At 38.0% G+C, this 21,678-nt stretch overlaps 1 protein-coding gene across 1 annotated transcript in view; it reads left to right on the top strand.

The window, feature by feature from the left end:
- The first annotated feature begins 367 nt into the window (after window positions 1-367).
- Window positions 368-21,678, top strand: part of ST3GAL3 (ST3 beta-galactoside alpha-2,3-sialyltransferase 3) — a 191,092-nt gene continuing 169,781 nt past the window's right edge. Inside the window, exons 1-2 of the mRNA XM_070939627.1 lie at window positions 368-438; window positions 8,068-8,211. Coding sequence (XP_070795728.1) covers window positions 8,091-8,211 — 121 coding nt within the window. The 5' untranslated portion in view covers window positions 368-438; window positions 8,068-8,090. The remainder of the gene's footprint in view (window positions 439-8,067; window positions 8,212-21,678) is intronic.

Raw genomic sequence — 21,678 nt, 5'->3', positions numbered from 1 at the left:
CTATGTCGCAATTGGCTTAAAAAGCCGTTTAATGCCCAGTCCAGGACTGAAATGAGCGGCGGGGGAGAGAAAATGTGGCCCAACTGATTGGACGTCCTGTTAGCTCCCTCCGCTCCTTGTCTCCATTGATTGGACAGCCGTGCGCCTTCTTGGTAAGCTTGAGTTGAGGGGGGGGGGAAAGGAGCCCTTCTTGTGCCTGATTGGGCAGCGTGAATCCCACCGCTCTCCCCGCAATCGTGGGGCTTGCAGCGAAGAGCGCCCCTCGCCTTCCCCCATTGGCCGTCAGAAGATCCGCCTTGGTGTGTGATTGGCGATCGACCCCTGCCCTAGAGGCCGGTGAGGGCCACTGTCGCCGTTGCTCGGCCCGGCATGGCGGGTTGCAAGGCGTACAGAACTCGAGCCCGCAGGAAAGGTGGCCGGAATCGGCCCGCTACTCTGGTAAGCAAGAGAACGCGGAGGAGGGATGCGATCTCAAAATCGGTAAAGAAGGAAGAAGTGAGAGAGTGCTCCGCTTCTGCGTCCTTCTGCCTTTCGCTCCATTTAGGTCCTGGTCAGATGCCCGTCTCGCTGAGATTTTTCGCCTTGCGCTGCCATGGCCTATTTCTCCTTCCTAAAACTTGCTTTCCTGCCAGGGCCCTGAAGATCCATGCCTTCCTTCAGAATATAACCCTTTCCGCCTCCCCCGCCCCGGCTATTCAGATGGTCTTGTAGTTCAACTCGTTCCCGTTTGGCGAGATGGGTGCCCTTGTCATCCTAGTTGCGTGGCGCTTCGTTTCGTTATTCCATCTAGGATGTGGTCTCGATTTCACCAGGCTGATAGTTCCTGTTCACCCCATCAGCCATTCTTATTTATTTGTGGTAGGATTTGTGTGTATGTATGTGTGTGGTTTGTTTGTTTGGTTTTTTAACCCGCAGAGGTCCTGGAATTAATTGCTGGGTAGAATTGGTTGAAATTGACAGCTTGGAAGGAATAAAACGGGAGTGAAAGAAATGGGTAAGGTAGTCCTTATTAAGTAGGAGAGATGGTGGTTTGACTGAGACTAGTTTTTATGTTTTAAAAAAAGGGTCCTTTCTTCTGAAATAGCCAGAGGTGGTCAGAACACTGATTTAATTTGTTGATGCCTAAGGTTTTGTCCATTTGTGTTTCCACTGCTTGGGTGAACTATTTGCCTCTATAACTGAGTAGCCAAAGAAATTCTCCAGCTGTATTATTGAATGATCCCAAAGTGAAAGAATGCCAATTTGAATTGTAAAGCAAGCTGTTTTGTTTAAAGAGCCAGGAGTAGGACCCAAAAAGTAAAAGTAACTTGAGAATATGCACCACCCACACCTTATGTGATATTAAGAAGTAGAAACAATTCAAACATTTTTAGTCATTATTTCTACTCAGAGTGACATTTGTCCAGATGAAGATAAGCTGACAGGAAACCCATTGCTAACAGAGTTTAGAATAGTTTTGGTCAGAGTGTATCTAGAAGGATCTGATCATTTTCTTCTTCTAACAGAGATTTTCCTTATGGGTTTCATCAACTTGTTCTAATTTTATGAAGGTCTGTGTAATCTCACTTGCATCTTTGTTAAACATAAAATAGAATGTACATGGACACATACACTAGAGTATGATGTCAGAAAAAGCTTTGGTGTAATGTTTTCACATCGTTTTTACAACTGAGGTGAATATTTTTTACAAGGCAATTCAGACATTTAACCTCCAGCTATGTTTTGACGTCTTGCAGTTCAGCCATAAGCAATTGTATTTCTTGGGGCCTATTTGCAATCATTTGCACTTCCTCATGATGAATTCCCATAAATGATCTAGACTAGGAGTTGAATTTACAATGTGACTGTAGCCATTTTGTACACAAAAAGAATACGAAGAGGCTTTGATAATAATTACTTTTGAAAACTGATTTTGTTATTGCTTTTGGAAGTTTGAGTTTGCTTTGGATGCTGTCATGTGTATGGACTCCATATCTAAGCTATGAGAAGTTTCAGAGATGTCATGACACACACAGAACTTGTTTATTTAGTTATTTATTATGAGTAGTCCTCTATTTACAACCACAATTGAGCCCAAAATTTATGTTGCTAGGTGAGACATTAAATGAGACATTTCCCTCGTTTTACAACCTTGTCACAGCTGTTAAGTGAATCACTGCAGCTGTTAACTTAGTAACACAGTTCTTAAGTGAATCTGGCTTCCACATTGACTTTGCTTGTCAGAAGGTTGCAAAAGGTGATCCATGATCCCAGGACACTGTAACCATCATAAATATGAGTCAGTTGCCAAGCATCTGAATTTTGATCACACGACTATGGGGATACTGTGATGGTCATAGGTGTGAAAACCAGTCATGTCACTTTCTTGACTGCCAGTGTAACTTTTAATGGTCACTAAACAAACTGTTGTAAATTGAGGATTACCTGTACTTCGATTTACAGAATAGTCTATTTTGCAATTGTGACTCTGAGTGGTGAATTTAGAATTAAAATCAATGAAATAAAAACAATATAACAGTACCCAAGAATAACACAAGAATAGTACAATTGCACTCAAGGACAATCAAACTCAGACAGAATCACAATCATGTCAAGGAAAACCTCAGTGATGACCTCATCCAACCTATGTGGTTGGGGGAACTTACTGGTTTTCAAACAGTTGTGAAATGCCAATAGGATTGGGGGCCAAACAAATCTCAACATGGTGACGATTGTGTAAGGTTTTAAAAGGGAAGATGCTTTGCCAAAGAATGTTTGCTTGACTAAACTGGAAGACCACTGGAGTCTGTGTTTCTGTGGTACTATTTATTTACCAATAAATGTATGGCTGAGCACATGATGTACGTGTTCATATCACTACAAATAGATCTATATGCTCTATCCTTGGTAAATTCTAAGGGACCTTATACTTTTTATGGGTCTCTTGAAGAGCAAAATCGAACATTTTGAGTACAGGATGTAAAGTTAGTGTGTCCTCTTTGACCTTTGAGTGAAGTGACAAATACTCTCCAATCATAATTGGCTGTTATTTTCTCTTATTGTAATGATCAAGGATTACTGGCCACTGACTTTTTGGGCCAAAAAAATCCAGTTAGAACTTTGTCAGGCTCAAGCCACATACAAACAGCATAATGGCTCAAGCAAGACAAGGTTGAAGAGAAGTTAAGATGCGGCTCTTTCATTAAGCAATGGACAAGATGAAGTTTCTAATACAAGTAATCCGTGATTTAAAACCATTCTTTTATGACTGTCCATAGTTACAATGGCACTGAAAAAAGTGACTTACAACTAATCCTCACAGTTACGACTGTCACAATGATGTGATCAAAATCTGGCATTTGGCAACCAGCATGTATTTATGATAGTTGCAGCATCCATGCCATGATTGTCATTTGCAGCCTTCTACACAAAAAAAAAAAAAAAAAAAAAAATCAATGGGAGAAACCAAATTCACTTAACAACCATAGCAAAAAGGTGGTAAAATTGGGCATGACTCACTTAACCAGCTTGCTTAGCATCAGAAATTCTGGTCCTAATTGTGACTGTATGTCAAGGACTATACTCTGTACCCAGAAAGAGAGGGGGAAAAATTCCGTAAGATTTGGCTGGAAAAGTGGGCGAAAACAAAAGAATAAAATTTAACGGAGAAATGTAAAGTCATACATCTAGCTAAGGAAAACAAAAGAAATGTGTAAGATCTGATTCAAGAGCAGTACACATGAGAAGAACTTGGGTGTGGTAGTTTCAACATGTCAGCCTTTGTAAATTTGCAATAATAAATAAGAATGTTTAGTTCTGCCAGTCCTGCTTTTTAAAAACTGAATAGAGTGCCTATTCATTTAAACTAGCATTTCTTCAACTTTGTGTAATTGTGAATGTGAACAACTAATGTAGATTCTTGAAAGTGCCAAAATCACACAATTAAATAAACAATAATCCCTTCTTGTTTTTGACTTCAAGAGCTTGGGAATTCACCTTCGTATTTTTCAGTAAATCAGTGTTTTCAGAACTACAGGTAATCCATTATTAATTGGTGGGAAATATTGAGTGATGGGTACTGAAGTGATGAGTAGCTGATTGATGGTAAATGCAGGGATGTGGGGCTGAGTTAGTGAATTGGCTCTTGTTTGGCCAACTGACTGGCAGTGAATGCAGGGAGATGGCAGGTAGAGGAAGTAAATGGCCCTGGTCTGGCCAGTTGATTTTTGGTGAATATGGGGAGGCAAGAGGCTCAGGTAGCTTACCAGTTTTGATTGGTGAAAATGGAAAGGCTATGGGGGAATTACCTCGTGATTGTCAGATCAGAGTTTGAGAATCATTGAGATAAGTGGCTGAGGAGAGTATATATGCTTCCTAGACTTTTATGAAAGGGTTACAACACTAATAGTGAGACTTGGAGGTACCCTTTTTTAATAACTCTGCCTCTTATCAAACTTATGATTAGAAGGTTTCTGTTTTATTTCAGCAATGGTACACTATTGCAGTAATGGCATTGCCTACATAGGTAGTCCTTGACTTATGACCACAATTGAGCTGAAAATTTCCATTGTTAAGGCAGTTGTTTTGCCCCACATTACACCCTTTTTGCCACAATTGTTAAGCAAATCATTGAAGTAGTTGAGTGAATCATGCAGTTGTTAAGTGAACCTGGCTTTCCACATTGACTTTGCTTGTCAGAAGCCAACTGGGAAGGTTACAAATGGTGACCATATGACTCTGGGACAGTGAAGCTGTCATAAATACATGAAGTTGTCAAGCACCTGAATTTTGATCACATGGCCATGGAGAAGCTGCAGTGGTCATAGGTATAAAAACCAGTCATAAGTCACTTTTTCAGTGCCGTTGTAACTTTGGTCACTAAAAGAAGGGTTGTAAATTGAGGACTACCTGTATCCTTCTGAAGCTGATCCATGGAAAATTTAGATTTCTAATTTGTCCAGTTGCAACTTTGGAGCTTCATCTGACTGTCAGGTGAAATATCTTCACAGCAAATTGGTGAGAAGGAAGCAACAAACAGTGCAACAGCACGATGCATAGAGACATTCAAGGTATGGCTTTTCCTAGTTATTTGGTCAAATGGAATATTGAAGTTCAGGGGAAATACTTAGCAGGGAGCAGAGCTCAGGGGGGGAATTATAATTGCTCATTCATAGCATCTTGGTGAGGGGTACCATCAGTCCTGTTCTTTGATGTTGGAGGAAACTTTCAGCATTGCTTATTTATTTATGGAACATGTTCTTTTTTTCCTACCAGAGTGCTCTCAGAAAAGCCAGCCCATGACATTTTCACTTGCCACATGTTTGGAGAAGGTATTTGAAAACAGACTATGGAAAGTTGAAGCCATGATTTGGCAACCTGCTGGAATTCAGCTGACATGAAGTTGCCTTTTTCAGGGTTCTTGTGTGTAGTCATGGCTGAAGTGGTAGTGGTGCTTTTATTTCTTTGCTGAAAGATCAAAAGACACCTATCTTTTAATTCCTAAAGTGCTCTCATTCCTACTTGTATTCTCCTACATCACGTAGTCTGTAAACAAAGACTAAGTGAAGTGGGGCAAAGAACAATTGCCTCAGTCTAGTGACTTTAGCCATATATTTTGTTCTCATGGTTTGCTCGAGCATTGTGTTTGGGCTTGAGAACATACTAAGTCATAAATCAAAATTTATGAAAGGACATGTTAAACTGAATCCAAACAACCTCATTTTGGTTTAGCATTACTGTGTGTATACATCTAGCCAAATTACCCTGAAATCAATTCATATTGTCTATCTAAATTTCACATCCGGTTCAAAAAATTATGACTATCACCATAATTGCTTCAGCTTCCCTGGGATTATTGTGGAATTCAGAACAGTTTGGCCAGTATTCTGTTAAAATGTTTTAATAAAATTGCAAAGCTAAATTGGACACAATGAAGAATAGATTATACTGTACCCATCCAGGCGGTTTTAATCTGTAATTTAACAAGATATAATCTCTGATGGAGTTTTGCTGCAGGGGATAGTGAACTGAAAACAGGATTGAGCGCTTCCTCTTCTCACTGTCCTTTCATTGATGAGTGTGCATTTAACCATGAGTTATTTTAGGATTTTTGTAGTTTCCTGACTAAGCTAGTTTTCTAGAATGGTGTTGGATCAAAACAGGAAATAGTTAGCTAAGTACCGCTTGATAAATCCTTAGTCGGACCACATCTGGAATACTGCATCCAGTTTTGGTCACCACATTGCAAAAAAGATGTTGAGACTTTGGAAAAAGTGCAAAGAAGAGCAACTAAGATGATTAAGGGCATGGACACAAAAACGTTTGAAGAACGGTTGCAGGAATTGAATATAGCCAGTCTAGAGAAAAGAAGAATTAGGGGGTGACATGGTAGCAGTATTGCAGTATTTGAGGGGCTGCCGCAAAAAGATTCACAAAGTGGTTCAATGTTGACAGAGGGGGGTCAACTTATTTTCCAAAGCACCAGAAGGCAAGACAAGAAACAATGGATGGAAACTAATCAAGGAGAAAAACAATCTGGAATTAAGGAGAAACTTCCTAACAGTGAGGACAATTAATCAGTGGAATAGCTTGCCTTCAGAAGTTGTGGGTGCTCCATCACTGGAGATTTTTAAGAAAAGACTGAACAGCCACCTATCTGAAATGGTACCAGGTATAGGGTCTCATGCTTGAACAGGGGGTTGGACTAGAAGATCTCCCCAAGGTCCCTCCCAGCTCTATTCTGATTGATTACTCAAACTGCTCTTGTTAAAGGGAAGACAGAGGAAGGACAGGCATGTGATTAAACTTGTGGTTCAGTTCTGTCTCTTGATTTACGTCTGTATGTTGCTGGTCCCAAATAATGCAAATGAACAATTCCTCCAAAATATTCGTTCTTGTGATTCTTACACAACTTACCAATTTAACCACAGTGACTCATGCATAAAGTTAGTAGTCCATTCTAGAATAGCAGATTTGCATCTTCCATATCTCAGCAAGCAATTATTCTTGTTACATCATGACATGAGCAACATGATGCTAATTTTCCAGGGTCTAATGAGAAATACTTTGCAACCACCATACAAGTCAGTGTAGCTTAATATTAGTTTATAGTACCTATCCTATTGTTACTATTACAAAAAATGTGGATCACCTTAATACATACTGTGATATATTTACAGTAGAGGAAAAATGGGTTGTTACAACTTTATATTAAAATAATTATGTTTAAGTAGTTATATAATTAAGAGGTATTGGTTATACTGTCTTTTCCAGTGTCATTTCTTAGTTCTGTGAAATATTTTTTTTTGCATGACAATTTACTTTGGGTATTGTTTTAAGTAACCAAAACAGTATGTTCCTGAGAAAGAATTCAATAGCGAACAGGTTCTTCAGATTAAGCTTTCTAATAACACCTAGCAGCAGCATTTCTGAATCACGCTTGGAAAAGCAGCAAATTACTGAGAAATGCATCCTGTTTATTTCACAAAACTTACTTCCACTCGGGTGTCATGAATAAGTATGTCTGGATATTATATGTGTTGGGAATGGCACATGCTTAGATAACTTAAACATAGTTGGTTTTTTAATTTATTTCTTTGTTAGAATTACTGTATATCCCAACTTTTGTCTAGGAACTCAATAACAACAGCACTTAGACTTATATACCGCTTCATAGTGCTTTTATAGCTTTCTCTAAGTGGTTTACAGAGTCAGCATATTGCCCCCAACAATCTGGGTCCTCATTTTACCCACCTTGGAAGGATGGAAGGCTGAGTCAACCTTGAGCCAGTGAGATTTGAATTGCCGAACTGCAGCTAGCAGTCAGCTGAAGTAGCTTGCAGTATTGCACTCTAACCACTGCATCACCTTGGCTCACGTTGATCTACTCAAGTTGATCTACATAAGGTTCTTTCCTTCAATTGGTCCCCATAACAACATCCATGCAAAGTTGGCTGGATTGAATGAAACTAATTTGCTCAAAGTCACCAGGTGAGACCAGAACCTTGGTCTCTCCAGTCCTAGTCAAACATCTTAATCTTATGATATATAACCTATTTGAGAATACCCTCCTTTTTTTTTCCCACCCAGATTTTATAGAAAAGCTATTCCGTATGAAGATGGGACTTCTGGTGTTTATGCGTAACGTGCTACTTGCTCTCTGCCTCTTCCTGGTCTTGGGATTTCTGTATTACTCAGCTTGGAAACTGCATCTGCTCCGATGGGAGGATTCAAGTAAGTATAGTCATTGCGTAAGCCAGCCAAGAATCTGTTGATTTATAGCTAAATAATTTTCATATTTTTAAAAGTTTTATCTCTTTAGAATAACCTAAGGAAAACTCAAACAACTGTTGTGGTGTTTCATGAGCTATAATATTAAATTACAGCTCTTTTTTCAATATTTTTGTTATAAGACTAATTATTTGAACATTTAAACAATTTGTACATTTTCTACTTTTGATACATAAAGGCATTTTCATGGTTATGGCTATAATTCATGCTATTAAAAATTGTGCATAGGTATTTGGGAGTTCTATATGTCCTCTGCCTTTGTTTCAAGTGGACTTTTATTCTATATGTAGAGAGGTATGTTGTTGTCATTTCCTCTTTTCTTTAGCTTATGTATTAAAGCTGTGCAGCACTTTGTATTCAAAGGCTATGCAGGCACACACATGAAACATTTGTCTGCGAATTCTTAAATGTATCTTTTTCCTAGGATGGCGTTGCTGATTACCTTGTAATCAGAAATATGGTGCCTGCTTTAAAGAGGAGTTGCTACATACATGGTCCAAAGTAGCTTTTTTGCTTTAAAAACTGAACCATTACACAAACTTATTACATATCTATGTAACTTGTCAGATTGTTTTGAATTGGTTGTATAGATGAATTATTTGATATTTATGAGTATATTACATACATTATAATGTATAATTCATAACTACTTAGATACAATGAGTGCATCAATGTTGCATGAATTTAGAAACAATTCAGAGAAGAGTATCCCAGCACATGGAGAGGTTACCACATCCAGGAAGATTTGACTAGTCTTGTCACAAATTCGTTTTTGCTTTTCCAGTATTTCATTAAGTTTGGAGATAGTATTTGATTATTAAATAATTCATTAAATCCTGAATACGACTATAGACAGGGAATACAGTTAATTCAGAATTAATCTGAGAACAATCTCTTTCAGCATTAGCTTTACTTCTTTTTTGCTTTATTTGAGTGTATCACCTTTCTATATTTCCTGGGTTTAATACAATTTTATTGCATGATGATGAGCTAATAAATTCCATGTCTGTATTAGTCACATAAACATTCCCGATATATGAATATTATATAAATAGTTTTCATATGTTGGATATTGTTGAAGTGATGTTAGTGGGTTTTGTTTTGTTTTTTGTAGCTGAACTTAAAGGTAATGATTTGATCAGGATAAATTAAGATGGTTTACTGGCTTTCGTCTACTATCACTTTTGTGGCAGCATTTTCTCAGGGGTTAATGTTAAAATAGTCTATTTTTTAAGGGTGCAGATTCTGAGCATCCTGCTCAGTTATAAAACTGTCTATAACATCTCAATTTAATTATTACTATAATCTCATTATTGTGATATGAGGTATCTAAATAATAGTATGCCAAATTATTTCAAGGGAGTTAAAAATAACAAGGGTGAATGTATGAAAATAGAATTATAGTGGACTATAACAACCATGATATAATGTGTACTTTTTAAGAAGTTAGTCTCATGTGACCTGGTGAGATGTATTCCCAGGTACTTGGGCACACCCTAAGCTGACATCTTTCAATGTAGCCTGATAGGAAATAAAAAGATGTACTACAATCGGTATAACTAATAGTATTTGAATAGTATATTTTGTATGTGATCTTAATGATTGGAAGGTCATATGATGTTCTGTTTGGTTTGTTAACATCTCAATTTATGACATATATAAATTAAATAGCATCCTTTTAAAATTTTTCTACTTCTGCTAATGTTATGGAAAGAGACTAGACTGTATGCTTAACTTTTCTGTCATTTTGATAAACATATACTATGTATTTCTTTGTGTTTGATCACTCTCTTGTTATCCACATCTTGTTGCCACATCTCTTGATATCTTAAGGACTCATGGGTTTTCCATTAACTGGAAGAAGAGTCATTTGACTCCTTCTACCCGTCTTCAGCACCTAGGATCTGTAATTGATACAGTGTCAGCTAAAGTTTTCCTAACCACGAATGCCGTCGAGTCTCTCAAATGGTGGACACCAGAGAATGTCTCCAAGGGCTGCTCATTCCTGGAACCTCAACTGTTAGTCATCACGACGGATGCCAGCCTTGTAGGTTGGGGAGCTCATCTGGAGATGCACATGATTAAGGGCAGGTGGACCCCTCCGGAATGTGACCTCAACATAAATCTCCTAGAACTCAGGACGATCTTCCTCGCCCTTCAGGGATTCCTGGCCCAGGTCGAGGGCAGGGATGTCCTAGTCCTCACGGACAACATCGCTGCCAAAGCACACATAAACAGACAGGGGGGGACCCGTTCCCGAGCTCTCCTACAGGAGTCTCTTCGGCTGGGGTTCTGGGCCGAGTCCCACCTAATATCCCTCTGAGCAGAACACATTTCGGGGGTGTCCAATGTTCTAGCAGACTCCCTCAGCCACAATCCAATTGACCTGGCAGAGTGGAGCCTACACCCTCGGCTATTCCAGGAGCTTTCCAGACGGTTCGGCCATCCTCAAGTGGATCTGTTCGCCTCAGCAGTCAACCATCAACTACCCCGTTTCTTTTCCCATTTCCCTGCTCAGGAAGCGGAAACAGTCGACACCTTACGCAACCCGTGGCCAAAGGGAATCCTTCTCTACGCCTTTCCTCCCTTCCCTCTTGTAGCCAAGGTGGTCCAGAAACTCATCAGAGAGAGGGCAGAACTGGTGCTGGTGGCCCCCCATTGGCCTCGTCATCCTTGGTTCGCGGACCTAGTATCCCTGTCGGTGGCCCCTCCCTGGAGGATTCCCGACAGTCAGGTGTCGCTGCTACAAGGACGGCTAGTTTATCCAGATCCTCAGTCCTTCCAGCTAGCTGTCTGGAGATTGAGCGGTTCCTCTTGACGGAAGCTCAGGTTCCGCCGGATGTCATTGCAACCATTCAAGCCTCTCGACGTGGATCTACTACTGCTTTCTCCAAATGGTGTAGATGACGCAGTATCGTTCCCACGTCAGCATCGGTAGTTCAGATCCTTGGTTTCCTACAAGACGGTTTCTCTTCAGGTCTCTCTCCGAATACTCTATGGCGCCAGGTATCAGCAATTTCATCTATTCTGTCTTACTCGTCAGCTGTCACACTGTCTAAAGAGCCTTTGATTCAGTTTTTTACGTGGAGCTACAAACCTCAGGCCTCCAGTTATACACAGGTTCCCTACATGGGACCTTACCAAGATATTGTCAGCACTCACTAGACACCCTTTTGAACCTCTTCGGGAGGTGGACCTCAAATTTCTATCATTCAAGGTCTCTTTCCTGGTAGCCCTCAGCCCGCCGGATTTCGGAGTTGGCCCTGTTGGGCCGCCAAGATCTGTATATTTTTCATGCGGACAAGGTGGTCCTGCGTCTGGATCCGGCGTTTATTCCCAAGATCAACTCAGTCTTTCACAGATCGCAGGAACTTGTTCTTCCCAATTTCTGCCCTTCTCCTCAGCACCGACTAGAAAGGGCATGGCACACTCTAACGTTCGCAGAGCCCTCAAGATCTACATTGCCTGCACATCTTCTTTCCGTCGCACGGAAGCCCTATTTGTTGCCTTCCAGCCCTCGTCCATGGGCGCCAAGCTGTCTTCTTCGGCCATTGGCCGGTGGATCAGAGCTACCATAGCTACGGCGTATTCAGTCCAGGCCTTGCCGGTTCCCCAGAATATTACGGCCCACTCCACAAGGAGCGTGGCCACATCAGCAGCCTGGTCCACTAGGGCCCCCCTGGAGGAAGTTTGCAGGGTGGCAACTGGTCCTCTTCTACTCTGTTTATCCGGCATTACCGGTTGGATACTTACGCCTCGGCTGATGCGGCATTTGGAAGGAGGGTGTTGCAAGGAGTGCATCTGGAAACTGCTTCCCGGATCCGGCCTGATCCCACCCTATAGGACATTGGCTTTGGTATATCCTAGGCATGACTGCCGTGCCCACTGTCATGAGAATGGGCGTTGGTCTTACCTGATATGCCCTTTCTGTGATAGGTGGGCACGGCAGGCAGCCCCTCCCTGTTGAGCCGTTCCCCGGGCATGGGGATGGTTGGCAGTCTCATGTATATTTTAATTTTCCAGACACGACAGTCTGCTGATCTACTTCGTCTCAAAACTGAACTACACAGGAAGGGGCGGGACTTAAGAACTTTACAGCAGACTCGGTCTCATTGGAGCAAGGCAGTGTCACTCCCAGGCAAACTGCCGTGCCCACCTATCACAGAAAGGGCGTATTTATTTATTTATTTATTTATTTATTTATTTATTTATTTATTTATTTATTTATTTAATTAATTAAATTTCTATACCACCCTTCTCCAAAAAGGACTCAGGGCGGTACACAGCCAAAGTAAAACCAGAGCATACAAAATTTAAAAACAGTATTAAAATAATTAAATATTTTGGCCGTAAATTAAAACAACCCAATTTAAAATCAATTTAAAATTAAACTCAAGCCAGCCCAGCTAGTAAGACCAACGCCCATTTCAGGAAAGTTAGCAGAAATTAAAATGTTTTATGTTTTTTTCTTTCCACCTACCATTTCTTTTTCCAAGCAACAAATGTATCTGAACCTGTATAATACAGATGCTTCTTATCATTGGGGAACAGGTCAAAACAAAGAAAAGAAGTGTGTCCCCTTTTTTTAGATTATTGTTTGGTTAACTTCCTCTCGGCAACTTTTTCAATAAGCAGCTAATGAAGAATAAACAGCAGGGGCAGCTTAGATATTAAATGGAAAAGACTTAATTGGTTATGATGAAAATCTAACACATCAAACAATAGGTATACTTGTGTATCTAAATTTTAAATATGTCTCCTAAAGATTGAATGTAAGCATAATTGAAAAGAGAACATTTTGTTCTAAAGAAATTAGAAAAAATATTTGAATACTTATTATTATTATACTATAAGAATGGCATATTTGGAACCACATCATTAGTATATTTATGAATTGATTTGATAACAGGTCTCCATGGCCTAAGGCAGTAGACTTTCTCAATCCCTCATCTGAGAGCCTATAAATAAAAAACTGGGGACTGGATTTGGGACTCTTCATACCTGATTTGTAGCAATAGATTATTTGTGTAATCAAATTGTAATATCTGCTCTCTGTTAGCATCTGTTGTAGAAGTTCTTGCAAAGTTCTTCACACCTTCTGCTTGTTGGCAAATATAGATCAGGCTTCCTAAACACTACAGCTCTGAAATCTACAAATTACTAAGTCAAAGATCCTCAAACCTTGTGGTGCCTCAATTTCCTAAAATAAGAAATAAATTTGTGTGACCTTCCTCTCCCATAACAAAAACACTTGGAACGTGCTCTCTGACAAAACTTCTGTTTTGCCTGGACAAGACAGCTGTTGGTTGGTCCTGGTGAATTGTGGCAGTGATTTAGTGTGTCTGGGCAAGTCAAGCTTTCCAACTACAACTGGATTTCTGTCAGAATTTGATCCCAGGGCTGGGCCTCTCTTCAGTGTCCTTTATACTCATGGTAATAGTCTTTTCTTTCACAAAAGCTGTCAGATAAGAAACTCAATATGTGAATAATTCATTTGGCCCAGCCCTGTACCAGCGGATTAGGAGTGAGTGTAACCTGCCGCACATTTGTTGAAGGATTGCAATCCACGGATTGAGAATCCCTTCAATTTCTCTTCTTGCAAATTGTTCAATAACTGTTTTTTCTAGCCCAGGTCAGTTTTCTGCTGAAATATGACCCCATATTCATTCCTTGTTGTTCCTTTCAGTGGCTGCTTCCCACTGCCCCCCCACCCCCAGTGATTGTATAGCATGGCAGTTTGAGATAGGAAAAAAACTGGATATCGTTCTTATCATTTTTCCCTGTGTCTTTCCATTTCCATGGAAACAGAAAGTAGACGTATAAGAAAATGGTCTGACTTGCTTTGCTGCTGCTGGTTGTTCCTGATTTTGTTTCCATATCTGTGGCAGCAAGTCTCATGGAGAAACAACCTGAATATAAATTCGTGAAAAATGATGGAACACTTTAGTCATGATAAGATAAACTTTTTAATTTGTCTGGTTTTATTCTGACTTGTTAATTGAGAAATAAACCAGGGATGCTGGTTTGGAAAAAATGCTAAACAAACAAAGGATGAAAGGTTCATGATTTGTTTAGTTTTTCTGCCAAGTGGAAGTGATTTACCAATATGCTATAGCCATGTTTGCTTATTCCGGACAATTCAGCATTTTAAAACATTCAGGCATATTGTAAAACTGATAATGTTCTTTCCCTTTAAAGTCTTTGGGGATTTTTTTAAAAAAAATCTGGGTATATTCTCTTTCATGCTTTAGCTGCTGACAAGAAAATACTTTATTACTGGAATTTGGCTATTTAACCACAAATAAGCAATTTTTGCAACCTGTATCATAAATGTTGGAAAACTTAAAAAGAAATGAAAGTAAACTTAAAAGAAGTTTAAAATATTCATCTATACTTCTGTAAATATCAGAAATACACAGTCGGTTGGAATTATTGTAAAAAGTATAGTTCTTTGATTATTTGTTGGTTGTTTTCTGTCAAAATATACGATGGGCTCTGGGAAACTAACAGTTTGGAACAAACCCAAGACCTTGTTAGAATACTTTATATACTCCAGTTCAGTATATAACACACTAGTGTTGCAGATAGGATGACTATTAAAGCATCAGAAATATGTTAAAAAATCTAACGATTTAAGATTTGGAGCTCCAGATATTTCTTTTAATAAATTTAAAATGCCCAGCATTCAGAAGATCTTCATATTCTCATATTATTTATGATAGTATTGTTTTGAACTTCAGTTTATATCATCAATATCATATGAAATCGTACAGTGGTGACTGCCAACTGAGAATGGTGATTGCTAAAGGTAAATATTATTTCTGTAAATCAATTACTTAGGGTAATCTTTCCAGACCTGAATAATTTTGATAAGTGGCAATTAACGGTGCAAATTCCAAAAAAGTTCAGGAGTTCAAAAAGAAGAGAAAACATACCAAGGCTTGAATAGCGTTAGAGAGCTAATGTCAAGCTTCAAAGCTTGACAGCTAAAATATAAAAGTAATGTAACATAAGTTGTGCAAGATACCTGCTCTAAGGTACAAATATAAGAGAGATAAATAAACGGAAAATATATTTACCAGGTTAATTTAACCTGAGCAATAAATATCCCTGCTCTTCCATTCTAGACTTATGACAAAAGGATAATAAGTGTGAAATTAAGAATATCAACATATAAAACTTTTATTAAAAGTCACGATAGTAATGAAACATTTTCTGAAAGATTTTTCTTATCAGGAAATCCCAGTTCACAATGTAAGGACATAAAGTGCTCAGCCTTTCAAGACAAAACATTAGGAATATTTATTTATTTCAATGTATTATTCAGCTTAATTTAGCTGAAGAAATTGAAAAACAAATCGTAAAACACAAAGGATTGATTAGTGATATGAAACTTAAAAATAAGCAAATGTTGTATGATCAGTTTTATGTTGACAGCACATAACATAATTACCCTGTTTCCCTGAAAATAAGGCATCCCCTGATAATAAGCCCAATCGGGCTTTTGAGCGCAACCCTAAAATAAGCATCTCCCCAAAAATAAGCCTTCCCCAAAAATATTTAAACGCAGAGCTGGAAATCAGGTAAGATGGCAAGAGGAGCCCCATCTTGCTCCACGTGTCCCAAAATAATAAGACCTCTCCGAAAATAAGGCCAAGTGCTTATTTCAGGGTTCAAAAAATATAAGACAGGGTCTTATTTTTGGGGAAACACAGTAGTTGATTCAATTGGGCAAACATTGAAAATCAAATATCTAGTGCCTTGGGTGACCTCTGGTTGGCACCACGGCGAGTGGAAGGGAAATAGCGGGGCTCTTTGGAACCCCGTGAAAACCCCATCTTTTAAGCCACCGCTGGCAGGTCTGCAGAACTACCCTGTCCTGGAGGGACAGGGGATTAGAGAGGGACCCCTTGGACGGCCGAGAGGAACGGGCAGGTTCCTCGGGGCAGGAGGATTGCCCTCTATGCTGGCGGTGGTGGGAGAGGCAGCCATGGTGGCTGCCCCAAAGCTTCGGCAGCCAGGACAAGCAAAGTGCAGGAGGACACACAGGAGCAAGATGTTTGAATGCCGGGTGAGTAGGATTAGCCCAGGCGAGAGCAGTCTTCAAAGATTTAAATACTAATAATGCCCTGGCTCTAACAGCGGCTAAGAACTATTTGGGCAAAGAATTTAAACAATTAACAAGGAGAAGACCCATTAAAGAACAATAGCACCAATTGACTGCTTTTGGAATTTAACGTCCCTTTGGATGGATTTAAAATTTGATATTTTTTTGGTCTTTAATGAGAATGGACTAGCTTGGAAGGGGAAGAAGGAGAAGAGGAAACAAGCAGAATGTTTTTTTAAAGCTATGAGAATAACAAGCGGAGGAAGTTAAAATGGCTGAGAGAATGAAAGTGCAAATTGCAACTGTGGAAAGTTTGCTGTTTAAAGAAGAAACTTTGTCTCTTGCTTCCAGAATTGAATTATTTTGAGGAAAAATTAAGGAGGCTTGATTTTAGATGTACTTAAACTGTCTTTGGACTACTTATGGACAGTTGGAAAGAAGAAATTAATTGGAACAATTAAAATAGCTGATTAATGGTGTTCTAACATAAGGGAAGGGCGGAGCCCCACAAGAAGACATGATGATACCATATATGGAATACAAAAGAACCAAATCCTTTAGTTTTTATAATTTTATTGATATTGGAACTGAAAAGAAAAAAAAAAGAAAGTTTGGACAGATTGGAGAAAGAAAACCGGAATATACTGGGTAGCAAGATGAGAAAAGTACCACAGTTTGATTAAAATTGATGTAAATACTTTCTATGTAATTGATGTCTAAATAATGTAAGGAGGAGCATTCCTCCTGCTTCTTTCTCTTTTCTACTTTTTCTTTCCTTTTTTTAATATCCTCCTATTATATTCCTCTCTTTTTGTTTTCCTTTTTTTTCTCTTTCTCTTTTTGAATCTTTCTTTTTGATTTTTTCTGCTATACTTTTATTCCTTTTTTCTTCTCCCTTTTTCTTTCCTATTTTTACCTTTCATTACTATTATTAAGAGAAGTGATTTTCAAGGTGGGGAAAATGTGATTATAGAAAAACTACAAAAAATGTGGATATTTTGAAAGAATTTCTCAAAAAAAATATTAATAAGCGTTTCAATGGTTGCAGAAAATGGATTTGAAAGTGGTTTAAAATGATGTTTTTCTACAGTAAATAAGAGAATGGGAATGAATTGTTGAATATTAATAAGATTTGTTTATGGATTTTATAACTATGGTAAATGGGTTTTTAAAATGGTTTAAAATGTTGTTTTATATAGAAAAACAAGAAACAAATAAGAAATGGGAGAAATTTAAAGAAAATTAATAGTCTAGGAGAGAGTAGGAAAGAAGATATATACTAAACACATTATTAGTTTAAATTGGCAAAGAAGTATGATTTTGGGGATCAGATGATTAAAGCTAAATTGTGAATTAGTCAAATATAAGGTTAGGAGCGGAGGAAAACATTTCTGGAGAACAGCTGATTAGGTTGTGAACCAGCCAAAAATAAACCTAGGAGGAGCGGAGGAGGCAATGTTGGAGAGCAGTGAGAGCCAAACTGCGAACCAGTCAAATATAGGGTAAGGAGTGGAAGACAGCTAATTAAGTTGTGAACCAGCCAAAAGTAAACTTAGGAGGAGTAGAGGAGACAATGCTGGGGACCAGTTAAAGCTAAACTGTGAACCAGTTAAATATAAGGTAAGGAGTAGAGGAAAGCATCCCTGGAAAACAGCAAATTATGCTGTGAACCAGCTAAAAATAAACTTAGGAGGAGAGGAGGAGACAATACTGGGGAGCAGTTAAAGCTAAACTGTGAACCAGCGAAATATAGGTTAGGAGTGGAGGGAAGCATCCCTGGAAAACAGCTGAAAAGCTGTTATCCAGCCAAAAATAAACCTAGGAGGAGTGAAGGAGAAAATGTTGGAAAGCAGTTACAACTAAACTGTGATCCAGCCAACAAATAAGGTTAGGAGCGGAGGAAAGCATCCCTGGAAACCAGCTAATTAAGCTGCAATCCAGCTAAAAATAAACCTAGGAGGAGTGAAGGAGATATTTTTGAAGAACAGTTACTGATTTTTTTTTTTTAATTTGATTTATATGCCGCCCTTCTCCGGAGACTCAGGGCGGCTTACAATGCTTTAAGCAATAGCCTTCATTCTTTTGTATATTTTATACAAAGTCAGCTTATTGCCCCCACAAACTGGGTCCTCATTTCACCTACCTTAGAAAGGATGGAAGGCTGAGTCAACCTTGAGCCTTGGAGAGATTCGAACCAGCAGAAATTGCAGGCAGCTGTGTTAATAAGAGGGTGCACTAAACCCTTGTACTATCAAGGCTCTTACTTTGAAATATTCTTATTTCTTATTTTGAAATATTCTTAAGAGAGGAATAAAATACTTTATGTTGATTATTAGATGTGAGTTAAAAGAAACATTGACTTGATTTGGGTCTTTGAAGTAAGGAAAATATATGAAATACTGATTGTTAAAATGATAAATGAATGTTATAAAGAGCTGTTTAGATTTGAAGTTTAAGATTTAGGGTGATTACATAATAAAATATTAAATGTTAGAATAAGATGTTAGATTGAATGATAAAAATTGGGTTTAGATGTTTTCTTTTTTTTTTCTTTTTTTTTCCCTTTAAAATGTTAACTGATGAAATTTGGAATTTATACTTATTTTATACCAGATCAAACCCTTGCTCTAAAAAGATGCTGTTTTATGTTTAAAAATAAATAATTTTTTTTTCAAAAAAACCCAAAAACCTAGTGCCTTTAATAGTACAGCATAAGATATATGTTGTATATCATACTTTTCTCTATTTAATTCATACAAGCAACTATTTTTTAAAAATATATTATGGGGAACATTTCCAAAATGAACTATTTCCAAGGAGGCTATCACTCTGATGTGATGATGCATGGGATTTAAAGAAGCCATAAACCATTTCATGCCACATCTATTGTAATGGATAATTTGCTTTTTAAAAAGTATTTACATGGAAATGGGTTTGAAAGCTATGCTCTAGTAGTAGAACTGATTACCTCACTAAAATTAAAAATATGCAAGTCGTTGATTTTTCACTCCAGAAGCAACCAAAAATTTGTAGCATAAACCAATTGGAACAAGAGATGTATACATGGATTTTATTTCATGATTCTCCTTACATAATATTTACTAGAGTCTCTCTCATCCTTCCAAAGTCACTATTCACATTTAAGACATCTGGGATGTTATGGTAGGAATGGATATATAAAGGACTAAATCCTAAGGAAAGTGAATTGGAAGAAATTCAGGTGCCCTCTGACTTTTTTATACCATCATAATTCCCTTTTGCCTACTCAGGAAATTATTTGGATCCTAGCCATCATTACATTCCTAAAATACTGCATGGACAAAATGCAGTATTTTTAAGCAAACTTGTAAATACTGAATTCCCAGAGCAGCATGTTCAGATAATTTCTTATGTGTCTTGGTAGAACAACTGGCCCTTTTCATGTTCATTTATTTTTAAAAAATATATTAACTTCATATTAATAACACACCATTTTGGAAATTACAGTAGTTTCAATATTCTCACAAACATTGTTTATACTAGCTTTGTTTGAATTGCATTTCAACTCCTGTGAAAATGAATATTGCTGAACTAATTTTTCCTAGACTAATTAATTATTCCAAAGGATCCCTAATTGCAACTCCATATGCTTTCAAAAACAGCACTATCATATCCAAACTTCTATAGGAGTTAGCAAGCCTGAAACTGTTACCAAAGGTCGATAGAAACTATCTCACCCTTTCAAAAGAGAGTAGCCACTTACACTGTACAGACAGGATTGAAACCTTGATTCCATTGTAAATAGAGCTTGCGTTTGAGCATGCGTTTGAGATAGTATTCTTTTGTAATAACTTTTCTCAATAAATCTACTTACTAAATTGGGTTTGATGAGAAGGATACTCTGAACCCATCTGCCACAGCTTGGGGAGAGTATTTGATTGGAGGATTGTGGTGCTGGATCCTCCCCTCTTCTCTCCAGAGAAAATGCAGATTTCTCTCATGTCTAATTCCCATTGTAACTTCCAAAGCTTCCAAAGTCCCAGAATAGAAGTACCGTATTTTCCCGAAAATAAGATCCTGCCTTATATTTTTTTGAAGCCCGAAATAAGGCCTTATTTTTGGGGAGGTCTTATTATTTTGGGGCATGTGGAGCAAGATGGGGCTCCTCTTGCCGTCTTACCTGATTTCCAGCTCTGTGTTTAAATATTTTCGGGGTGGGCTTATTTTCAGGGGAAGGCTTATTTTAGTGAATTCAGGGGATGTCTTATTTTCGGGGAAACAGGGTACTGTGATTAAAAAAACAGTATATCCTGTCCTGAGCTCCCTCAATTCATAAAATTGGGCTATCATAAACAGTGTATTGTAAGAGCACCACTTTGGAGGGGTCAAAATTGTTTGGGAAAGATAGCCCTGAAGGTTCGTTTGTAATAGTGAAAGCATTATTTAGCTATATTTGGGACATCTGAAATTGAACAATATTGAATATACTTTAAAACATGTTAAGTTAGCCAGAAAGGTTAGTAGCTTTATGTGGGGGTATTTCTTTCTTACTTGATATGTGAGATTTTTATGTAATTTTTGTAATTATATACAGATTATGAGCTTTTTCTGTGTGCTTGCAGAATATTGTGGCAATATTGTGGCATAATCATGCAGAGGCAGGTCTTTGTAGATTACCAAGTAACAAGCGATCTTTGAAATCAATGTTGTAATGCAAAGTACATAATTTGTTAACCACTTGAGGGCAGTAGTCTTTTTTCTTTGGGAACCTAGAGAAAATATTTTTTTCCTCTCTAAATAATTTGAGAGGGTGAGGAGGAAAGTGTCAGCCTTTCTATTTTTGGAAATGTTATTTCAAAGAATAGTAATTAAAATGTTTTTATTATGGAAAAATTTCAGAGAAGAATGTAGAAAACAGCACATTAAATGGTCAATTCAATATTGGAAATTAAGCAGTTTTCTTATTTGTTGGAAACGTGTTTGAGAATGTCATGTTTAACAATTTCAACTTTTATCTGTCTATTTGAATTTACAAAACCAAAGGTCTTTCATTTTGCTTAATTTAGGATGATTCTTGCCCAGTTGTTAGCTGGTACAGTATACTCAGTTTTGGTTTGAAACTGCCTTAGGCCTTTCATAAAATTTTTGGATGATATATTTACATGTATTGTTCTTAATATTGTTGATAGCAAAATACAGTAGAACCTCTGGTCACGACCATAATTCATTTCATAACTTTGGTCTCAAACTGATTTGGTCATGACCTGAAGTTAATTTTGGAAATTTGGTGCTTACAAAAAAAAAATGGCGCGGAAGGGGAAATC

Source organism: Pituophis catenifer, unplaced genomic scaffold (genome assembly GCF_029215685.1).
Source record: "Pituophis catenifer annectens isolate HBS135680 unplaced genomic scaffold, rPitCat1.0.hap2 SCAF_3, whole genome shotgun sequence".
Taxonomy (NCBI): domain Eukaryota; kingdom Metazoa; phylum Chordata; class Lepidosauria; order Squamata; family Colubridae; genus Pituophis; species Pituophis catenifer.
The sequence above is the reverse complement of the archived record's forward strand: the minus strand, read 5'-3'. Positions and strand labels throughout refer to the sequence as shown.